The sequence below is a fragment of the Grammomys surdaster genome, unplaced genomic scaffold, assembly GCF_004785775.1.
Source record: "Grammomys surdaster isolate TR1022 unplaced genomic scaffold, NIH_TR_1.0 63, whole genome shotgun sequence".
NCBI classification, from domain to species: Eukaryota; Metazoa; Chordata; class Mammalia; order Rodentia; family Muridae; genus Grammomys; species Grammomys surdaster.
The window spans coordinates 10,574,593-10,594,938 of record NW_021604565.1 but is presented as its reverse complement, the minus strand read 5'-3'; the positions used below and the strand labels follow the sequence as shown (position 1 = coordinate 10,594,938).

The window sequence follows — 20,346 nt, the reverse complement described above, 5'->3', positions numbered from 1 at the left end:
AAATACACACACTTTGTAAATAATCCCAAGAGCCTGTGAACCAAGGCACAGAGAGACACATGCTATGTCAGAAATGGCACCATATGAGCCTCTGCAATTGTCACCAGATGTGGCAGGCCAAAGGATGGGAAACACAACTTCCATTTAACACAGAGGCCTCCTGGTGATTGATGGGGCGGGAGTCTTAGAAAAAAAAAACCACGAAGGTTTGATGAAAGAGGGACCTTGCTTAATTGTGCTAAACTAGTTAGTTTTTTTTTTTTATGAATAGATTCAGTCATTGAGGACTAGGAAACCTTGTTGAGATTCTTTCAAGAAAAATCAAAGATTTGGAGATGCTAAGTAAAGGGGAAATGAAGAGAGAAGCAAGATCATGCTGCTATGGGATATGAAAACTCTATAAATCACAATACACTTATGTGGTAATATTAGAAAAAAATTGAAAAAGAATTTGTTTCAAGCGATGTCTTAAAAAATAAAAGAAAATATTCTTTCACTCAGAGATATTCTAATCAACTTGTTCTCTATGTTTTAGTGAAGAACATGTACCAATCTTTTCACAAACTCAAATCTAAGACTGGTACGTTTTGTAGTATTTCATATCTTGCTCCTAATATTTGAACAGACTGGCTCCTTTATTCATCATGTTCTTATTTCACATGGAAAGTAATGTTTACTTCTGGAACAAAATCATTGGAAGTTTGGTTGTAAATCTGAATGTCAAAGAGGCTCAGAGAAGTAATTATCCTACTTCCTGACCACAGGAAAACATTTATGCATTTTACAGGCTCCTTGTCCACAAGGAACACATGTCAGTAGATGTTACATGATTTAGAATTAGATGCGTGTGAAAACCCTGCTAATTAAGGCTGACGTTTACCATTGACGGGATAGCCTTCAGAGCTCGGATAAAATGGAGGACCCCCTTCAGTGACAGGGCTTCCCCTTCTCTGACCTTGTCTGGGGAATTTACTCCCTCTCTCTTCCTTGGATGATCCTGGGGTCAGGGAAGTCACAGTGTTGCTTGGGAGAGAGTTGAGTGTCATTGGTGTCCTTGGTCATGATTTCACAGTTCCATGCATACACCCTTACCCCAACTCTCCTTGGTTTATAGTCAGTTCTCTTGGGCTGACCAGGAGCTAATCTCAGAGGGAGTAGTGGGGTTTTTTTTTTTTTTAATTAAGTTTCTTCTTATTTGCTTGCATTTGTAAAGTGTTGTGTTACAGTGAAGTGAGTCAGGCTGCTGGCTTAAGTCAGGCCACTGAACTAGAAGACCAGTGGTGGCTTGGAGGAAATGCCTGCTTTCCTAAAACTCTTTGTTTTAGCTACAAAGTAACTGTTCTAAAGATCAGTGAGCACAAATTTCTAAGTCCATGAGCACGTGATTATAGCAAGGCCTCGCCAAGTTTTAAAACATATAAAACATATCAACACTCCCAAGCTTCTTCCTGAAAGTCAGCTGCATACAGTGAAGTTGGTGTGCGAATACATCAACACTCATCAAATATATTCGTGTTTTGTTGGAGCTCTGTGAGAGACTGTTGACCTCATTTTTCAGATCAGGGAAGGATAGTTCCAGGAAGTGAAATAAATTGTCAAAAGCTTTGCAGAATGAGCTAAGTCATGTTCCTCCAAGGTGACACTTGTTGCTTCTTCCATGTGAGTGGCTTGCTTAGCTTAGGTGTCAAGGAGTGTCTCACATTTGTGATTGTTCCTCTGCTCTGCTTTGCTTCTGGGAAGCATGAACAGAAGGACAGATGGATGATGTTTCCACAAAGAACTCTACTAAATTTTACACCTATGTAGGTAAGGGAAGTCATGAGCAGAAGTCAAGTTTCAACAGCAGATATAAAGATAATAATTTAATTCATCTACAGAGGGCCTATTCATTTTCCTTGTAAAAGCCATTCGCTGACAATGTCAGTCTGACAGAGCAGCCAGTGCCATCAGGACTTTGCCAACCATTTTGAATGAAATGAACATTTTGGCTTTTCTGTGCGCAGGAAACTGGAAAGCCTATGGCTATAAGAGGTTCACAGTCAGGGTTTAGCCTGAGGGTAGATGATATGAAGGAATGGAGGCACAGGAAAAGAGAAATTGTGATAGGAGTGGGAGAGTGGCATTGGAAACCTAAATGTTTCCTTTTTGACTCAGATCATCTGAGTTACAGTTCTGTCACAGAGGACTGAAGAAGTCTAAACTAATGACAGAAGTTTTGCTTCAATAACTAAACAAATAACAGTGGCTTGTTTATGGAGATTTTGAGCCAAGCATTCACCTAAGGTGACCTTTATCTAAAAATATATAATTAATCTCACAAAGTATTATTGGTGCCATTTTATTTTTTAAATAGTTCCAAAAGGTTAAATGCCTTACTAAGGTTACAAAGCTAGAAAGGGGCTGTGTGAAATTCTAAGTCAATTTCCCTAATCCAAACTCTTAATGTCTAACTACATCTAACCCAGTGGTTCCTCAGTCTGACTACATTTCTGAATCCCCTGGAAATATCCTAAACAAAGTGTAGTGAGAATTTAGTTCTCATGTTTCTTGTTAATTATTTGATATACTTCTGTAAAAGCACCATAATCAGTGATCTGGTTGCAAATGAACACATGAGAGTCTCAGAGAAAGAGCAGCAGAAACAGCAGCAGAATAATTATGAAAACCATTTGGGTCCTTTTGGATAGCTCTTCTACTAGAGATGTTTGTGTTAACCAGTTTTGTTTTATTTCTTCAGCTCTGTTTTGCTCTTGGGCAGCATGCATTTTCTATTTTCAGGGCCTTGAAGTATGCGCAAATATGGGGTAAAGGTTTAAACTGTTATCTTCCCCCCCCCCCCCCCGTGTTTAATCCCTGCATTAACTCTTTAGGACAGAGCTTGTATTTTATGTGTGATATTGGCATGCATTGATCTTACATGTTAAATATGACTTCTCTACTTACTGTTCTTATGATTTTGCACAAAGGAAACTCTCTGAACCCCAATGGCTTCACCTGAAAATTGGTTAAGAATAATGCTCTATATTTCAGAAGGTTCTCAAATGTCATCTCCAAAATCATTGCAAACTTCTGTTTGACTCATATTTGCAATCTTGTTCCTATGTGTCTTAGTTAGGATTTTACTGCTGTGAACAGACACCATGACCAAGGCAACTCTTATAGGACAGCATTTAATTGGGGCTGGCTTACATGTTCAGAGGTTCACTCCATTATTGTCAAGGCAACAGCATGGCAGCATCTAGACAGCCAAAGTGCAGGAGGAGCTGAGAACTCTACATCTTCATCTGAAGGATGCTAGGAGAAGACTGATTCCAGGTAGCTAGGACTAGGGTATTAAAGCCCACACCCACAGTGACATACCTACCCCAACAAGGACACACCTCCTAATAGTGCCACTCCCTGGGCCAAGCATATACAAACTATCACATTTCACTCCCTGGCCCCCATAGGTTGTTTCAAACAAATGAGTCTATGGGGGCCATACCTAAACACAGCATAATAAAAAATACATTTAGTCCAACTTCCAGAGGCCTCATAGTCTATAGCAGTCTCAACAATGTTAAAAGTCCAAAGTTCAACATCTTTCCTGAGATCTATCCAATCACTTAACTGTAATCCCCAAAGCAAGACGGGAAACCAGCTGGGCAAACTCCAAACTCTGCATCTCCATAGCTGATGTCAAAGCAGACTTCAGATCTCCAACTCCTTTTTCATCTTTGTTGACTGCAATGAACTTCTTTTTCCTGGGCGGTTCCATTCCTTGTTAGCAACTTTCCTCAGCAGTTAGCCCATGGCTCTGACATCTGGAACATCTTGGGGTCTCCAAGGTAACTTCAATTTCACAACTTCTTGGTTCAATATCTGGGAATCCACACATGATCTTCTGAGCTCCTCCAAATGGATGGCATCACTTCTCCAGCTCTGCCCTCTATAGCACTGTAAGCTCTGGTTAATCCACTCTGCTGTCCCTGCTGTTCTTGGTGGTCATCAAATGATACTGGCATCTCTAATACACTGGGGTCTTCCACTGTAACTAGGCTTCACCAACAGACTCTCATAGGCTCTCTTCATGGTACTAAGACTCAACTCCTTTGCATGACCCCTTTAGTTCTGGGCCATCAACTACAACTGAAGGTGCACCTTCACCAATGGCCTTCCATGGCTCTCATAGTGCCAAGCTTCAGCTGTTCTTCATGACCCTTTCATGCCTTCAAAACCAGTACTTCCTGGGTGACTCTTATACACTACCAAGTACACCTGCTGCAGGAGGTACAACCTTGGCTATCTCTGGAACACAGCTTCTTTGTGCTCTCAGAAAATGCTTCTCAGAAGATTTCATCTCAGTGATGCTGATCTCTTCTTAATCACCACTAATTTCTTAGCTCCATCTAACCAGCATCAATTATCCCAGTAGTCCCTTCTATTTTTCTCTCTAAAGCCAAAACCACATGGCTGAAGCTGCCGAGTTCTGCTGCTTGCAGGAGCTGGAACATGGCCCCATTGTTCTATTATATTATCACCAGCTTTCTGTTTCTCAACTTCTTCACTGCCTAAACTTGGGTTTCCTGGATCTTGCTCTGTAGTTTGACCTTGAACTCCATGATCTGCAAGCCTGTCTCCTTAGATTAAAGGTATCCATGCCTGGATTTAAGTTTTTCTTCATCTAGAATTTGTTTTGTCCAAGGCTGGCCTTGAACTCAGAAATCTGCTTGACCTTAACTCCTGGGATTAAAGGTGTGTGCCACCATGTCTGGACCTGAACTTAGCTGGGTGGGATCTTGTCCCAGCGTCCCACTCTTCTAATCTATTTTCTCCTAGAACATAGGATTCAACTCCACTCTACTTCCTGGTGCCCCTTTAATACTTGAAACATAGATTTTGTATTTTTCCTTCTCAGCTTGCTCCTTTTCTTTAAAATGCTCTTCATAAGAGTGAACTTTAGTAACCACACAACAGAATTTATACCAGGCTGTTTTGAGACTTCCATTTTAAAAGAAATTAAACTAAATCTGTTTACTTTAGCCTCAAGCAGACTCTTCAGACAATGGCAAAAAGCAACCACATTCTTTACCAAAGTATCACAAAACTAGTCTCTAGGCCACATACTGAAATTCGTCTCCACTGAAACTTCTTGGGCCAGGCCTGTACAATGCAAATTACTCTCAACAACAAACTCTTCTATATTCCTACCAGGATACCCCATTAAGCACCACTTAAAAGATTCCACTGCATTCCAAATCCAAAGTCCCCAAATCCACATTCTTCCAAACAAAAACATGGCCAGGCCCATGAGGTCAATACTGCACTCCTGGTACCAAGTTCTGTCTTAGTTAGGATTTTACTGCTGTGAACAGACACCATGCCCAAGGCAACTCTTATAAGAACAACATTTAATTGGGGCTGGCTTACATGTTCAGAGGTTCACTCCATTATTGCCAAGGCAAGAGCATGGTAGCATCTAGGTAGGCATGGTGCAGAAGGAGCTGAGAGGTCTATGTTTTCATCTGAAGGCTGCTAGAGGAAGACTGACTTCCATGCAGCTAGGAGAAGAGTTTTAAAGCCCATGCCCACAGTAACTCACTTATTCTAACAAGGTCACACTTCCTAATAGTGCCACTCCATGGCCCAAACATATACAAACCATCACACTATGTTATAAACAAAAAGGCATTTAACTCAGGAAATCAGAAATTCCAGATATAAAAGCAAAAATAACATTCAGAATAATAAACATCACAGATTAACAGAAACTTTTTTGTCTCTAGTAGAACTATACCAAAGGACAAAAGGACCCAAATGGCTTTCCTAACTGTTATGCTGCTGCTTCTGCTGCTCTTTCTCTGAGACTCTCATGATTGTTTGTTGGGGAAAGTGCTGATTATGGTATTCCAATGAACATTAGGATTTGAGGCAACAAAGAAAATCCAGATACAACAACAGCAAGGTTAAGTACAGCCTTATAGTCTTGAACTTAAATTGAAAGATGTATTACTAATAGAATTTCTCTTTTGAGAAAAACAAACAAACAATTGTCTGGCTCCTAAAAGACTTAGAGACACCAGCCATTTTTGATAGCCACAAATACACACAAAGCTCAGTCAGGGGCTCTAAATATCACAAACTTGTAAAAGTAGTGGGACACATTGAAGAAATGGCTGATTCTTGATCTGGGGCAAGAAATGTACAAGATGGTCTGGAACATTTGTAAAATTATTAACCTGGAATGTTCCTAGAAACTGTGAGGCTTATGCTAAAATCATTTGGGAGGAAGTCAATGAGGCTTCCACTGGCCAAAGGTGGGACAGTTCAGGCATCATTAAAAATAAATTCACAATAGATGAAACATATCAAATATCTTGAAATTCATCAGTTAATAATGTTATACAATGAATGAATTCATCATCTTTGGAGGAAACTAGGGAACAAAAAAAATGGGATTTAAAACATGTAAACAAGGAAAAAATGAAGAATGAATCCTTCCTTCCTTATAAATAGCATCTCAGGGTTACCAAAGGAAAAGTCCATTTTTATAGGACTGTTTCAAATAATAAACAAAAAATGTGAGAACTAAAATGCATTATTAAGATTATGCTCCAATAAAATGTATATGATGATATAAATATATATGAGAAAAATGTATACGAGAGGAAATGTACAAGGGAATTTATATGTATAAGTTTATACACATGTATACCACACATCATATATCTATATACCTGTATATAGCTCATATAAATTTATACATAATATGAATTTATATTGATCAGTTGATAGATAGATAGATAGATACAGGGAAAAAGAAGATATCAGATGTTCCTGCTAATGTGAATAAGCAGAAGCACCTTGTGCATCTATCTCACCATTCAGAATTAGACTCTAGTCAGAACAAGCCACCTGAAAGTGCAAGAAAAGATCCAGATAAAGATATAATCTATGAATTATAAGAGATTTCACAGGTATGTCAGTCACTTATATTATTTGAACCTTATTGAAATTTTGGTTCAAACCAGAATACAGTTTTTATTATTTTTTTCAGTTCTATTGAAGTGAATTTAACTAGAAACATCTGGAAGCTAGCTATATAACAAAATATGATAGTAAAAAAATTGTCCTAGGTATTTTAGTGGAAAGTGGTATAGTGCTATTTTTGTGTATGCAAGTCTTTATTTATGCAAAATACAAATTATTTGCAAATAAGTTGACGCTATGTTGGGGATTTTCACCTGGTATAGAAGGTCTAGTTGTGGCTGAAATGAAGAAAGACTATTAATGAGTAAAACTATCCCTAAGCTGAGTTTCAGGCACCTGGAGGGCACACTGTGCTAGTTTTATGTTTTCATATTTGTTTGACATTTTCTGTGGTAACATATTGACAGTGGTATGAACTGAACCCAGTGCTATGCATAGATTAAACAGACACTATGCCTCTTAGCTACATCTCTAGTCCTATAATAACTTTTTTTCTTATAAGGAGTAGCATTATTTACAATCATAGGATATAACAAAAAATGCATCAAACTGAAGTTACATTTCCTCAATCCTTTAATATAAGGCTAGAAATGGAGTCTATTGAGTTTTAGATTATTTCAGAATTTTTTTCTTAGAAACTTAAATGAAGCTTTATTTAGTGTTCCATGATGAAGTCATTTTTCTTTTTTTTATGATTATGTAAACCAAATCAGTTGGTCCTCAGCTGTGAGTCCCTGGAGAGAAAAGGCCATTTCTTATTTTTGCATTCTCCATAATTCATATATAATACAGCTACTTATTGAGTGCAGTGATTATATAGTGGCCCAGGCTTATGAGGTATTAACTTAATGCAGTTTCCACTTTACCATGGTGAGAAAGTGACATTTGGAAGAAACTGTGCTTTGAAGTTTGAACTTCTCCCCGGCAATATGCCACTATATACCATCTTGAGATCTAAATCTAAGCATCAAGAAGCCATAGTTCCACTTTGCCACTAGGTCACAAGGGGAAGTGATCCATGTAGCAGTGTTGTATGCCATGTTGCTATGTTACTAGGACATGACATCTGGTAAGCAGGTTAGGTGAATTGTACATTTGTGACTCAAAATATTGTCACCTTGTAGTGAGTTTTTTGATACATAATCCTACTAAGAGTCATGAGGCACCTGTGTCATCAAGAATAATGTACAATAAATTGAGAGTCAAATGTATAGGGAGGAGAGTCCAGAAAAGCCAACCTTGGGACCATTAGAGGGAAAGCTAAGGAAGCAAAGCCTTTTCTGGCTATGTTACTGGAAGCCATGGAAGATGGGTTCTAATGGAAGATGGAACATGGTGTTCACGGGTCATTTTGACGCACAATATAGAACAATACTATAATACTTATAGCAAGCGTTTCTAATCTCTTGCTTCTTCCTCAAGATCCTATTTCATTCCATAGTTCTGATAGCATGCTTCCTACTGAGTGTGATCTGGGTATCCCTAGCATGAGCTTTCTGGACTCAACACTTTTTACTAAGCACTCTCTTGCTAAAGACTTCATGGCATCATCTGTAAGAGTTTTCAACCTGAAACCTATGGCCATTGTGATCTGCCTGGATACCCTCAACTGCTTTTACTGCCTACAACTTCCCAGATGAACTGCCCAGAGAAGCCCTTCTCCTGACCGCTACCTGCAGGGACACATGTCTGGTTTCTACCATCTCCTCGCCAGGAATGTCCTTTTCTAACATTATGTAATTTCATCATCAATGTCCAGCCCCATCTTGTAGCATTTTCCTAGGACTCTGGCAGGCATTTCACATGTGCTACTTATGGGCAGATTGTATAAAATATTTGTCTGTTGCTTTTATTTAAGTTTTTTTGTGTCCTGTTAATTTCCAGATCAATATATCTAATCATTAAACTTCTATGTTCCGAGTAGTATTGGGCCTTGCAGGTATATAAAGAAGACTCCCAGCCTAGTTATTGAGACAAAACACAAAATATATTAACTTCCCAAGTGAAAATTTGCATTTTAGCTTTAAATAACTATTCTGGGCAACACTAGAAGATATTTCATGAGTTAGGATGTGACAAACTAAACCACTTCTATATTGTAGACAGCCCCTCTTCACCTAATCTGCAATCAGCCTGGGAGGCTTAGGGACCATAAGGCTGGGGACCAGGAGGCTTCAAGTTGAAGAAAATCTGCTTTAAGGAGAAGAGTATAAAAGCTCATTGATTCTGAGCTTTATGAGCAACTTGGGGTATTGATATGGGTGCTAAACAGATACATTTAGAAGATAGAAGTCAAGGAACAGTAAATTAAGACTTCTGATTCATCTGGGATAAAGAGGGAAAAGGGAGCCACCAACTAAACTAAACTTATGTTAATAAACCTACTGATGTCATATGGGTATGGATATATATATATATATATATATATATATATACACACACATATATGGATGGTACACATACATGCATATACACATATATGGCATATATACCCACATATATGTACATATACCATTCTTATTTTATTTTTTATAGCAGTCTATTTCCTCCCTCTGTTACTCCTTTAGTTCAGTCTTCAAGAGAACAGATATAGCTGTGTATCTTCAGTGTCTACACAGTGCCTTGGCTCATGCTAAATACTTAAGATTTGCTTATTGAATAATTTCCACAGCCCTCTACACAAGGGACTGAAAACTCCTGCCACATACTAGAGAGCTCCCTTCTAATGTTCTCAGAGAGGTGTGAACTGCTCAATGCAGAACAGTAACCTCTTTGAAAACTACTGGACAGAGTGACTTCATCACAGGAGAAACATATCTCATTCTACTTCATGAGAAAACATGCATTTTGGATCCAGAGGGAGAATCTTGAACCTACTTTACATGAGCATATCCATCTGTGTCCTTGCTGACTGCTTTCTTAGGGCCTTTCAGAAGAAAGGCATTTGGAAATGTCAAAATAGAAAGTTTTAGTTTAGTTCTGTTGATAGGAGCCATTAGACAGAAATAAGGAAGAAACTATGCAAACTCTTGAATAATACGTATATGTTGTATCTCAGTGGAGTATGGACAAAGGTAAAAGAAGAGAACATATGAATTATTGAAAACAATGCAATATGTATGGGAAAAGGCCCATGCATTGGGGCCATGTGGTCACTGAGGTGGGCAGCCCACATTAATAAGATTCTCTCAGATATTACTCCCACAAAGTTTGACCTTGTTTATATAGCATTTGACTTATGAACACTTTACCGAGGGACAGACACTTCTCTTCAAGCATGGAAATTCTGTGGCATTGTCAATGGCTCACATTTATAAGAACAGAGAAAGCACCATAAGGGGAGGTGAGTGCTTTGGAATGTAAGTCAGTGTGGCTGAAGGAGGCCTGGGAATGAGTGAGCTCTGTTGAGATAGTGTCTATGGTGAGAGGAGGAACTGAGAAAGAGGCATTAGGGCATAGAACAGTTCATAGTGAACAGAGCTTCAACTATGTGTTGGCGTGGTCTGGATTGTGTGGAGGCTGGGGATTGTGATGTCAGTATATAAGGGAGGGGGACAGAAGAGGAAAAAACATGAGCATGCTTGAGACTTCCAGGTCACTATCTACACTTTAGAGATGTGCTAACCAAGCCTCACTAATTAGAGATGTGATGTTCATGGGATAGATCTTGTCTGTATTCATCTCTGACTCCCTGGTGCCACACAGCAAGTGACTAGTAAGGATACTAAGGAACGAGTGAGCAAAATTTAGGAAGAAACCCATATTTTTCACTATATATTTAGAAGCTATGAAGTAGAACACAATTCAAGTCTGTAATTCTTCTAGAACACTATACAATAGGGAAAATTATTAGAAAATGGTTGCGTCTTAGATCCTGTGGCCAAAGAAGAGGCTTACTGGGAGATATGGAATAAGAGGAGAATCAAAAAGGTATCTAAGTTTTTGATTGTGTGTGTGTGAGAGTGTGTGTGTGTTTCTGTCTTTAAACACATTTTAAAACAATGTATTTGAGCAACTGAGAATCATATGGTTCAGTGCTGAGACAATCAGAACAAAAAAAATTCTTATTATATCACCGAAAACCCACACTGAAAGATTTGAAAGTCTATCTGGTTCTAACAGAGACCAGTTTAGAGCCTGAGGTTACTGTAATGCCACCCTTATACTATTATTGACAGAGTCAGGTACAGCTGATCACCATTTTTATATAGAAAAACCATTGGTGTACTAGAAGGTGTGTTTATAAACATCTTCACTGGTGTACTAGAAGGCAAGTTTATAGACATCTCTCAATTTCCTTCCCTGTAAGGGAAGTGATCCCACTTGTTCTCAGCCTAATGCATACATTTTTCTTCAGATACTTTAAACATTGAGGACTGTTTACTCTCAGTATCTTTTATTTTCTTCAGACTCTTAAGAACAAACATTTGCTAAGAAAATAATTATTTTCAATGTTTTAGTTTCCTTTTTTGGGTCAGAGTGACAAAAATTTAAACATGTTCCCAAAATTAAACTAAAAACTATAGAAGATGTTTAAAAAATATAAATAATTGACCTTAAAGTTGAAGAAAGGCTCAGTGACTATAGGTAGTAGGGTGCACCCAACTCCTAATAACCTGAGGCCAAGGCTGTGTGTGCACTAAAAGATAAGGCTCTGGGTGAGGACCAAAGTGGGATGGAAAATCATAGCGCTAGACTGCTGTGGCCTGTGGACAGATTCGTGAATGTGAGTGAACACAGACTATGCCAAAAGGGGAAGGAAGAGTAGCCATGTTAGAGGAGGCAGGGGAGTGGCAGGGGTTGTTAGGGGAGAGCTTGAGTAGAAAGTATACCCAAGACACAATATTAAATCTCTTTCCACCGAAAGCCTCTATTTTTTGTTCCTAGTTCATTGTTAGTTGAATTCATTAAAGATTTCAAGCTATTAGCAAAGGACTTCCTACTTTCTCAAAGATGACATTCTCATAAACTGACTAACTTTTCTTCAGTAATTAGTGAAAATCACACAGAATTTTAATTCAATCTGTGCTCTCAATAACTATTTTTTCTATTAAGCATACGTGAAATTGTTAAGAAAAACTGAGGCTCGGTCACTAAGAAGTCATGTCAGATTATGGCTATTTAACTGATTTAGAACATAGTAAGAGACCAGTAAATATTTCAATAGAAAAAATGAGAGAAAAGAACAAAATAAAGATGGATGCAAAATAATGCAAACATTTAAGTTGTTGTCAAATACTATCTTTCGGACAGGTGACCACACATCAAAGTGGCATAATGTATACTTCTATTTTTCTTTAGATCAGTTTTGATGATTGCCTTTTTCTGAAATTCTAAAACTTTTCACTATTTCAAGTGTTACAGCATAAGCAGTCCCACTGTTTCTTCCAGAAATAACTAGAATTGGAAACAACAAAAGATAGCTTAGGGCTGGGAAGATGACTCAGTGGATAAAAGCACCTACTGCCAAGTCTGATGACCTGAATTCAGGTGATGGAAGGAGAGAGCAAATTCCCAGCAAGTTCTCCTCTGATGTTCAGATGAGTGCCTGGGTAAATGTACACACTCAGGCATGTACACACACACACACACACACACACACACACACACATACACAGAAGAACACACACATACATGCACAGGTTAACAATATTTGTTTTTAAGATAGTTTTGTGGTAGTAGGGGACAAGCATCAACACTGTGTTTCCATCTCATAATTCTGTAAAGGAAACAGCAAAAAATCCAGGGAACTGTTTATAGTCATCTAAAATGAAACACTGACTCTATAGAAAACCTGCTGACCTAGAGGAGAAAGGAGGGGGACAGGAATGCGAAGAGCAATAAGCAGTTATTTACAATAACAAACTCCTTTCTCCCAGTGGTAAATGATTCCAAGGAGCAATGGGCTGAAATCCTTTGCATAAGCAGAAGTGGAGTAAGATAAACAGTTTAGACACTGCCTGAGTCTGGGAAAACCATCAGCATTCCAGACCATGTTGCTACATGGTGTGGAGGAAAGCGACATCAGCCTTGACACCAAAATGGTCTGATCTCAGGGTGACTTTGAATTCTGCAAGTCATTTAATCTCTCTGAATATATTCCCCCATCTTTAAAATAAGGATAGTCTCAGATTAAAGGCAGTATTTGACAAAAAGCTTGACTGGCAGTCTCATAAACGGTGGAAGATCAATAAAGTGTAGCTTACTAATTCAGCAACCAGAACAGGCTCACATTCCTCATTCCACTCTGTTATGTGAAAAATCAAGCCTGAGTTTGCTGAGACCTAGAGGGATGGTATCTCATTGCGTCATATGAAGGTAATTAATCTCCTTGTTCGTTTCATAAAGATCAATGCCTATGGAACATAGACATGTGAAGGAATAAGTCATGGGGCTTTCATGCTTAAACACAGCAACACAAGGTGGAGCAGAGAGGGGTTGGTGTAAAAGTTTTTGGTCTCAGCTCTGCTGTGGATTTTAATTCCTCCTCTGCTTTGGCCACTCTGGTCAGTCTGCAGTCTGATTTACTCTGAGATATTAGCATTCTCTTCTCAGCAGCTGGGTTGGTGGTTCTCAGCTGAGGGCTCACTAAAGAAATGCAAACTTTGATTGAATAACCCTGTTCCATCCACTCAGTACAAGCTTCCTTCCTTATACTTGGTATCCAGATCATAGTATAACATTTTGGATATGTCCAGGCATTGTGCACCATTCTAAATGGAAATATGAATTTCAAAGAATTTCAAGTTTTCGTTTAAATATCCTTTTAATTTTTAGCTATTGATATTTACTATGCCTATGAAACCCACAATATCTCAAGAATGGGCTTTCTTCACAATTTTAATCTATGCAGCTGTTGGTGAAATCAGTTTTACAAGCAGGAAACAAAGTGGCAGAGGTGGACCCAGACAGCCTGTTTTTGGTTCCTATAACATTTGAGAATTTCATATGTTAAGTATCGCAAAGGCTAGGCTTCCCATTTATAACTCAAATGCAGAACAATTTGCAGAGAAATCTGTGGATAGTCTTTTCGATTATAGATGTAATAGCATTGGAGGCACAATGTAGGTTCATTAATAATACCAATAACTCTTAGCATAGTAGGTCTTGGGTAAATTTGTGAAACAGCACAAACCAATGGAAAAAAGTTCTTGAGTTCTGTTCCCATAAACTCTTAGGTATATTTGCATTTCGTAATTTTATCCTTGTCCCCAAGGGCTTAAGATCTCTCTTCTGGAGAGTCACACCACAAATCACCAATCAGGGCAAGTCAGTTTATAACCAATCTCTGTTCTCTAGGGTGTGTGTGTGATGTATGTGCATGTGTGGTGTGTGTATATATGTGTCTGGTATGTGTGTGGTGTGTGTATGTGTATATGTGTGTGGGGTGTGTATGTGATTGTGTGTGTGTGTGTATACTTAAGTTTTATGTACATGTATGTGGCATGTGTATGTGTGTATGTGTGTGTGGTGTGTGGATATGTGTGTGTGGGATGTATGTGCATATGTGTGTGGGGCATGTGTGTGTATGTGTATGTATGGTGTGTGTGTAGTCTTGCATGTGCCACAGTGTTCATGTTGAAGTCAGAGGACAACTTATGAGAGTTGGTTCTCTCCTTCCATGTAGGTCTTGAGGATTAAACTCATGTGTTAAGTCTCGATGGCAGGTGACTTTTTCCACTGAGCTATCTTGTTAGTTTTGTGTCAAACCATTTAACAGAAGCACCAAGGAAAAAAATTTTAAAAAGCATCAAGAATTCCACCCTCAAAGAGAGAATCTTTTCTTGTGAAGTTGAGATACAACAGTGTCTGGGTATAGCAAAATTAGAGTGAGTGAAGATTCCCAAGAGCATTGACAGCCGTGACTGCTTTCTACTTCATTTCTCAAAATTTGGCGGTGAAATTACGAAACATGTATCTTTAAAAACAAATCAAAATTAAAGAGCAGACGAGTAGGCTGAATTCTAGAATCATTCACTGCAGATTTCAGAGAGCAAAGAGCAGAGGATAAGCAAATGCAAATTGAGCACCATTTTCCCAACTGTGAAAGTAGTCAGAATATACCTTACTGATAAAAGGATAGGACATTCGTGCCAGTGATTAGTGCAGTAACCACTGGGGCACTTAACTAGGGATGTTATTTTAAATTGGTGACAGCATACAGGAACATCGCCTTCACTTTTGATCTTACCAGGTACTCCAGCTTGGATCCAGAAGTTAATATCAGTTCCTTCTCCATCACTAAAGACCTTGGTGACATTGAGGGGCTGCAGGAGATTCATGACTTCCTTCATGATAGCTCTGGCCTTGTCACTGCCGGTGAACTGCAGCCCAGTGGGTAAGAAGGTTCCTGAGTCAGCCTCCATCACCAAACTGTACTTGGAAACGTTTGCCTAAATAAAATTTAAAAAGAGATAAATGTTTGGTTCCCATCTGTTGCTTCTGTACTATCAAATAAATCACCTTCTTACAGATTGTTGTCAAAATGATATCACTCTGTCCTGATCAATATCTACTCTGTGTATTTCCTGGTGGTTCTAAGATGTATAATTTCCTATCCTGAGGTTCGCCAAACCTAAGAGTTGACTTGGAAAGTTACCAAAATAATGATAATAATAATAATAATAATAATAATAATGGAGCAAATGTAATAAAATTCTTCAATTATTCTTACTAGCAATAATTGTTTTTGAACCACTTTGCTTAAGGCATTTCTATACTAGAATATGCTGTGTACTCTGTAGGAAGAGAAAAGCAATTATCATTCTTACCCAACCATGTACCCTGTGAGCTAAATAGAACATCCAAGTGTCTTGCTGATCTAGAGCATTAGTGGCACAATGTCATGAGACTAACCAACCACTTTCTGGCTTCAGTCCTGAGCCAGGAGACAGAACCCATACTTAGTGCCATTATCAGGCCATGAACCTATGATTAGGCAGCTTGTAGCTCCTAGGGGAGAATATGGTACTATTATTTTGCTAAATTGACATGGTATTAGACTGACTTCTAATAACTTAGTGTTATGCCCATAGATTAATGAATCTTTCACTCCTCATCAGAGAGGCTTCTATTTGTGTTAGATGGTGTTACAGAGAGTAATGACAGGCTAGGGACAGAAAAGAAAACATCGCAGAATTATCACTCCTAGATCAAATATTACCGCACCACCTCATCCTTCCAAAACTCAGGAGTAATTGCTTGGGGCAGAAAAGCTATAAGAGCCAAAAGTGGTAGATGACTACAAGGAAACAGTGTCTTCTGGACACAGCAGGGCACATATGAACTCATAGCAGTTGTGACAGCATGTACAAGACCTGTGAAAGCCCAAGTCAGACCAAATCCTAGCATATATAAGGGTGTTGGGAACAAAATTCTACCCTAGCATTGGAGTGACTGGCAATTGTTAGCTGTTGGAAGAAAAATAGTCAGTTTTCTGTAATAGGATAGCCTCTGGTAAGCTGATCATGTTCCAGTGGAAGGCTACATGTTCAAGGATATACGAACAGCACAAATTAGTCTTGATGGAGAAAAACAAAAAAGTTGAGAATGATGGATCTGAGAAGTGTTGGGGGAGAAGTGACTATGACCAAAACACATTGCACAAAATTCCCAAATCAGTAATAAACCTTTAAAAAATAAGGTTCATAAAGCAGGAGCCTATACATAGTTGTGTCTTCATTGAATTTTCAGTGAAAGTTCCATGCAGCTATCTTTGCTCTCAGATGTAGCTACTGCCTTATGGTACCATCATTTGAAATACTAATGTGCAACATATCTTTGTTTACGATCTATATTAAGGGCTCCTCTAACTGTATATTGCTGCAAGGCCAGCAGGTGGACATGTAATTTGGTAGTCTTAATCTTTTTTTCTCTGCTCTACCTCTACCCAAAACACTGCAGGAAGGAGAAAAGTAAAATTATAATATATCTTGTAAATGAAAATAGAATTGTGCAATATTGTATGTGAGAGTCCCAAATTGCAGGCAGATCCTATGTTTCCAAAAAGAAAGGCAGGTGGAGTGCTCTTTACTAAGGAAGGCTTAGGTTAAAAGTGGAGCTTGTTGGAATTTTAGTGGCCACACCTGGCACTAACGAGAAGCCTGGTGAGATAGACATGACTTTGGAATCACCATATTTCATTTCTTGTACAGCAAGTGGCACTCTTGACTACCAAGCAGAATGACTACCCAATTCATCTCTCTTCATGTCAACACACCTTTTTCTGTCTGGAGAATGTGACAAGTGCTTTTACTATAAGCTTGAGTGTGAACTTATAGTCTCTTTTAAATGATAGTAAGAGTGATTGCCTGACTCTAGCTTATCAGGGCTTCTAACACAGCTCTTCAGTGCGTTCTGTTTCTTGAATTTCGAAAGAAGGGAAATCTCAGAGACAAGGACTTTGAAATTTGGAATGTCACTGTGCAATGACATAGGATACTGATGGACATTCAAAGCATGATGTCGATAAAGGATCTTCCAGAGGTACCTACCACATGCTGTGAGCAGGAGACAGGAGCCTAGGCGTTGGAATTATCCAGTCTGAGTTGATCCCATGCTGATCCCATGTCTGATCCCATGCTTACCAATCTTTAGCTGTGTGCCTTTTGCATTTGAGGTAAACTCTTAGTTTATTCTTCAGTGAAATGGGTGTGATGATCACTCCTAGCTTATGGAATTTGGAGAAGCTGCAGTTCAGGCTCAGACACAAGGAACATTTGATAAACAGCAGTGGCACTGGGTTTTCTCTTTTTAGCACCAAGCATCTCAAATGTTCACGAATGGTGCCAGGGTAAAGTATCCTATTTGCTGATTATGATGACAGGCAGTGGGTCTGCAGCACTTCCTTCAAACCAGGCATTGTGTGAAGTGCTTTCCATCTCATCCCATGGCCTGCTAAGATAAGCTAGTACAGTTTTTATATAAGTGTGTACAAGGAATGAAAGCCAAGTCAAGTTATCAGACTTGTTCAAAGTTACCTAGCCAGGGAGAAAAGTGTGTAGTGTGGATATAGCCCAGTTCTGTCTTTCATAGCTTTGTGTCTCATCTCCAGATGGCTACTTCTAATTTTCCAGTCACAAATATTTACTTTTAAGTCAGAAATACAAAGAATGCAGTTTTTAAAATAAATGGATTTTAATTTTTATATGATCATAATACAAAGTCTACTCAGATAGAATTTATTATCTAAGCTAGTAAAGTAATTTAATTAAGCACAGAGAGGAGTGAAAACACAAATAAAAACATCTTGCTACACAATTTCCTTCCAATTAGGAATCACAGCCTAAAATAATAAAACTTCTCTTCAAGTCAAATAAAACAGGATGTGTACAGATATCAGCAAACCAGAATCCTGGCACAATAGAGAGATGCTTCGTTTCCATTCATGTATGATTCCATTAACTATTGCTAATTTGATAGCAGTATGCTATTGTTTTCTACTTCTATATAAACATTGCCATATGTTTCCTATAAAGGAACAAGAAAACAAACCATCCACCATACATCACACCACCTTTTCTCCTGTTATGAAGTCATCTTAGTCTTGGCATCCAGGGATGGTGTTGGGACATCACACTGCACAAACAAACTGGGATGGACTACTGCCACTCAGGAATATGTTGTCACACATGCAGATTCTATATCATGAGCAGCTTGGTGTAGGTGGGGAAAGCTGATCACTGCCAGTGACATGAAACAAAGCCATGCTCTATGGACTTGCTTCCTTCTCAGTGCATGAGGCAAGATATCTGTCACTTGTTAACAGAGCATGGTGAAAAGCCTACTTCTTGAGATAAAATGCTTGGTTGCGGAGATGACCAACTCTGACTGAAATAAATTGGGACATCCAGAGGAAAAATCTCAAGAGCTCAAGGATAAGTTAGGATATGATCTGTAACCTGCAGTGCCCTCTTAATAAGCTGTCTATTAGGAGCTAAGGAGGTGCACACTCATTATCATGTAATGTACATGATCCAAAGCAGACGAATGCTTTTGTGACCTCTTAGCTAATATTCTCAGATCAGTCACCATATGCTCCGGGTCAGATTTCACAGGTATCATATGCTTCAAATACATCCTGCAACATGTCTTTCCCCCTCTGTTCTTTTTCGTTTCCTTTTTCTTAAGGCTTAAGCAACTCAGCCAAGAGCAATTTGGTAACGATTAGCATTCTTTGGTGGCAATGCAAGATTAAAAAGAAGGAGACTACTGAAAATACATATTGAATGTTTTAAATTGATTGCTTTATAGTATAAACACAAGAATGACGTGTGTATTCTTTGCTTTTATAAAACTCCAGGCAATTCTTTAAAAAAAGAACAGACCTATGTTCCATAACTTAGCCTTTTCTCCATAAAATTAGCTTCATTTTTGTTTTATAACTTAACTTTCTCATCAGATAGAGAAAATCATTCACGAGAAAAATTAAAAAAAAATGCCCATTTTCCCATGTTTCTCAACATACTTTTGGTTTTTATTTAAAGTGACACTGAAATCTCCAAATCAAATGAAAAGAAAGGGGTCTCTTAAGTACTTGAATTAATAGTATTACCTCCTCACTTTAATCTTCAGAGAAGATAGAGACTGTACTGACATGGGGCAGTTGGCCCCAGAACAACTTTCGGGCTATTAAGGCTTCACAGATGATGGTGGCAACACTGTTTGGTCAGGTGGTAAACGCAAAGAAAATTTCAAAAGCAGACCATCTCATGTGTGCTGGGTGGCTGCAGTCATCTGTGGCTAAGCCAGGGACTGTGGTCCAGGATGGAAGGCGTTGGATTCTTACAGAGCTCTGATCCAAACCCAGTGCTGCCTTGATGGTGGGTAGAAAAGCATATCTTACTGTAGGACATCAAGAACAGGCTTTGCTTTCTGGTCAGGTCTACACCAGAGCTCAAACTTTGTGTTTTTTACAGACTCTAGCATTTGGTTTTGAGTAGCTGTGGGTACCCAGGGGAGAGGTAGGAAAAGATTAATGACAAGGTCAAGTGTCACACGTTATTCTCACTTGACAACTAAACTACCTGAAGCCTGAGGAAATGGGCAGCCTTGGGTAAGTTACATTAGTTCTAAAATTTCAGGTACCTATTCCAGTTTAACTCCCCATCATGCTGGAAATAGAAGCAGAATGAACAGCTCCCAGAAGCTCATACCTGTCACTCAGTGTGTGTGCTCAGAGGTTTTTCTACTGTGAGACAATTTTTATAATATTATTTGAAACACTTTGGGTTTCAGTGAATTCCCCTCTTGTGTTAGTCAAAATCCACTGATAGCCCCTAAATGTATGAAGACAAATGATTACTCCATATATGTCACTATGGCAACCACTATGAGTCAGCAGGTTAAAAATAAGTGCATGAGCATCAACTAAAAGAT

The 20,346-nt window shown here is 38.7% G+C and overlaps 1 protein-coding gene across 1 annotated transcript in view; it reads right to left on the bottom strand.

The window, feature by feature from the left end:
* Positions 1 to 20,346, bottom strand: part of Cpq (carboxypeptidase Q) — a 437,003-nt gene that overhangs the window by 64,162 nt on the left and 352,495 nt on the right. The window contains exon 7 of the mRNA XM_028767431.1: positions 15,161 to 15,362. Coding sequence (XP_028623264.1) covers positions 15,161 to 15,362 — 202 coding nt within the window. The remainder of the gene's footprint in view (positions 1 to 15,160; positions 15,363 to 20,346) is intronic.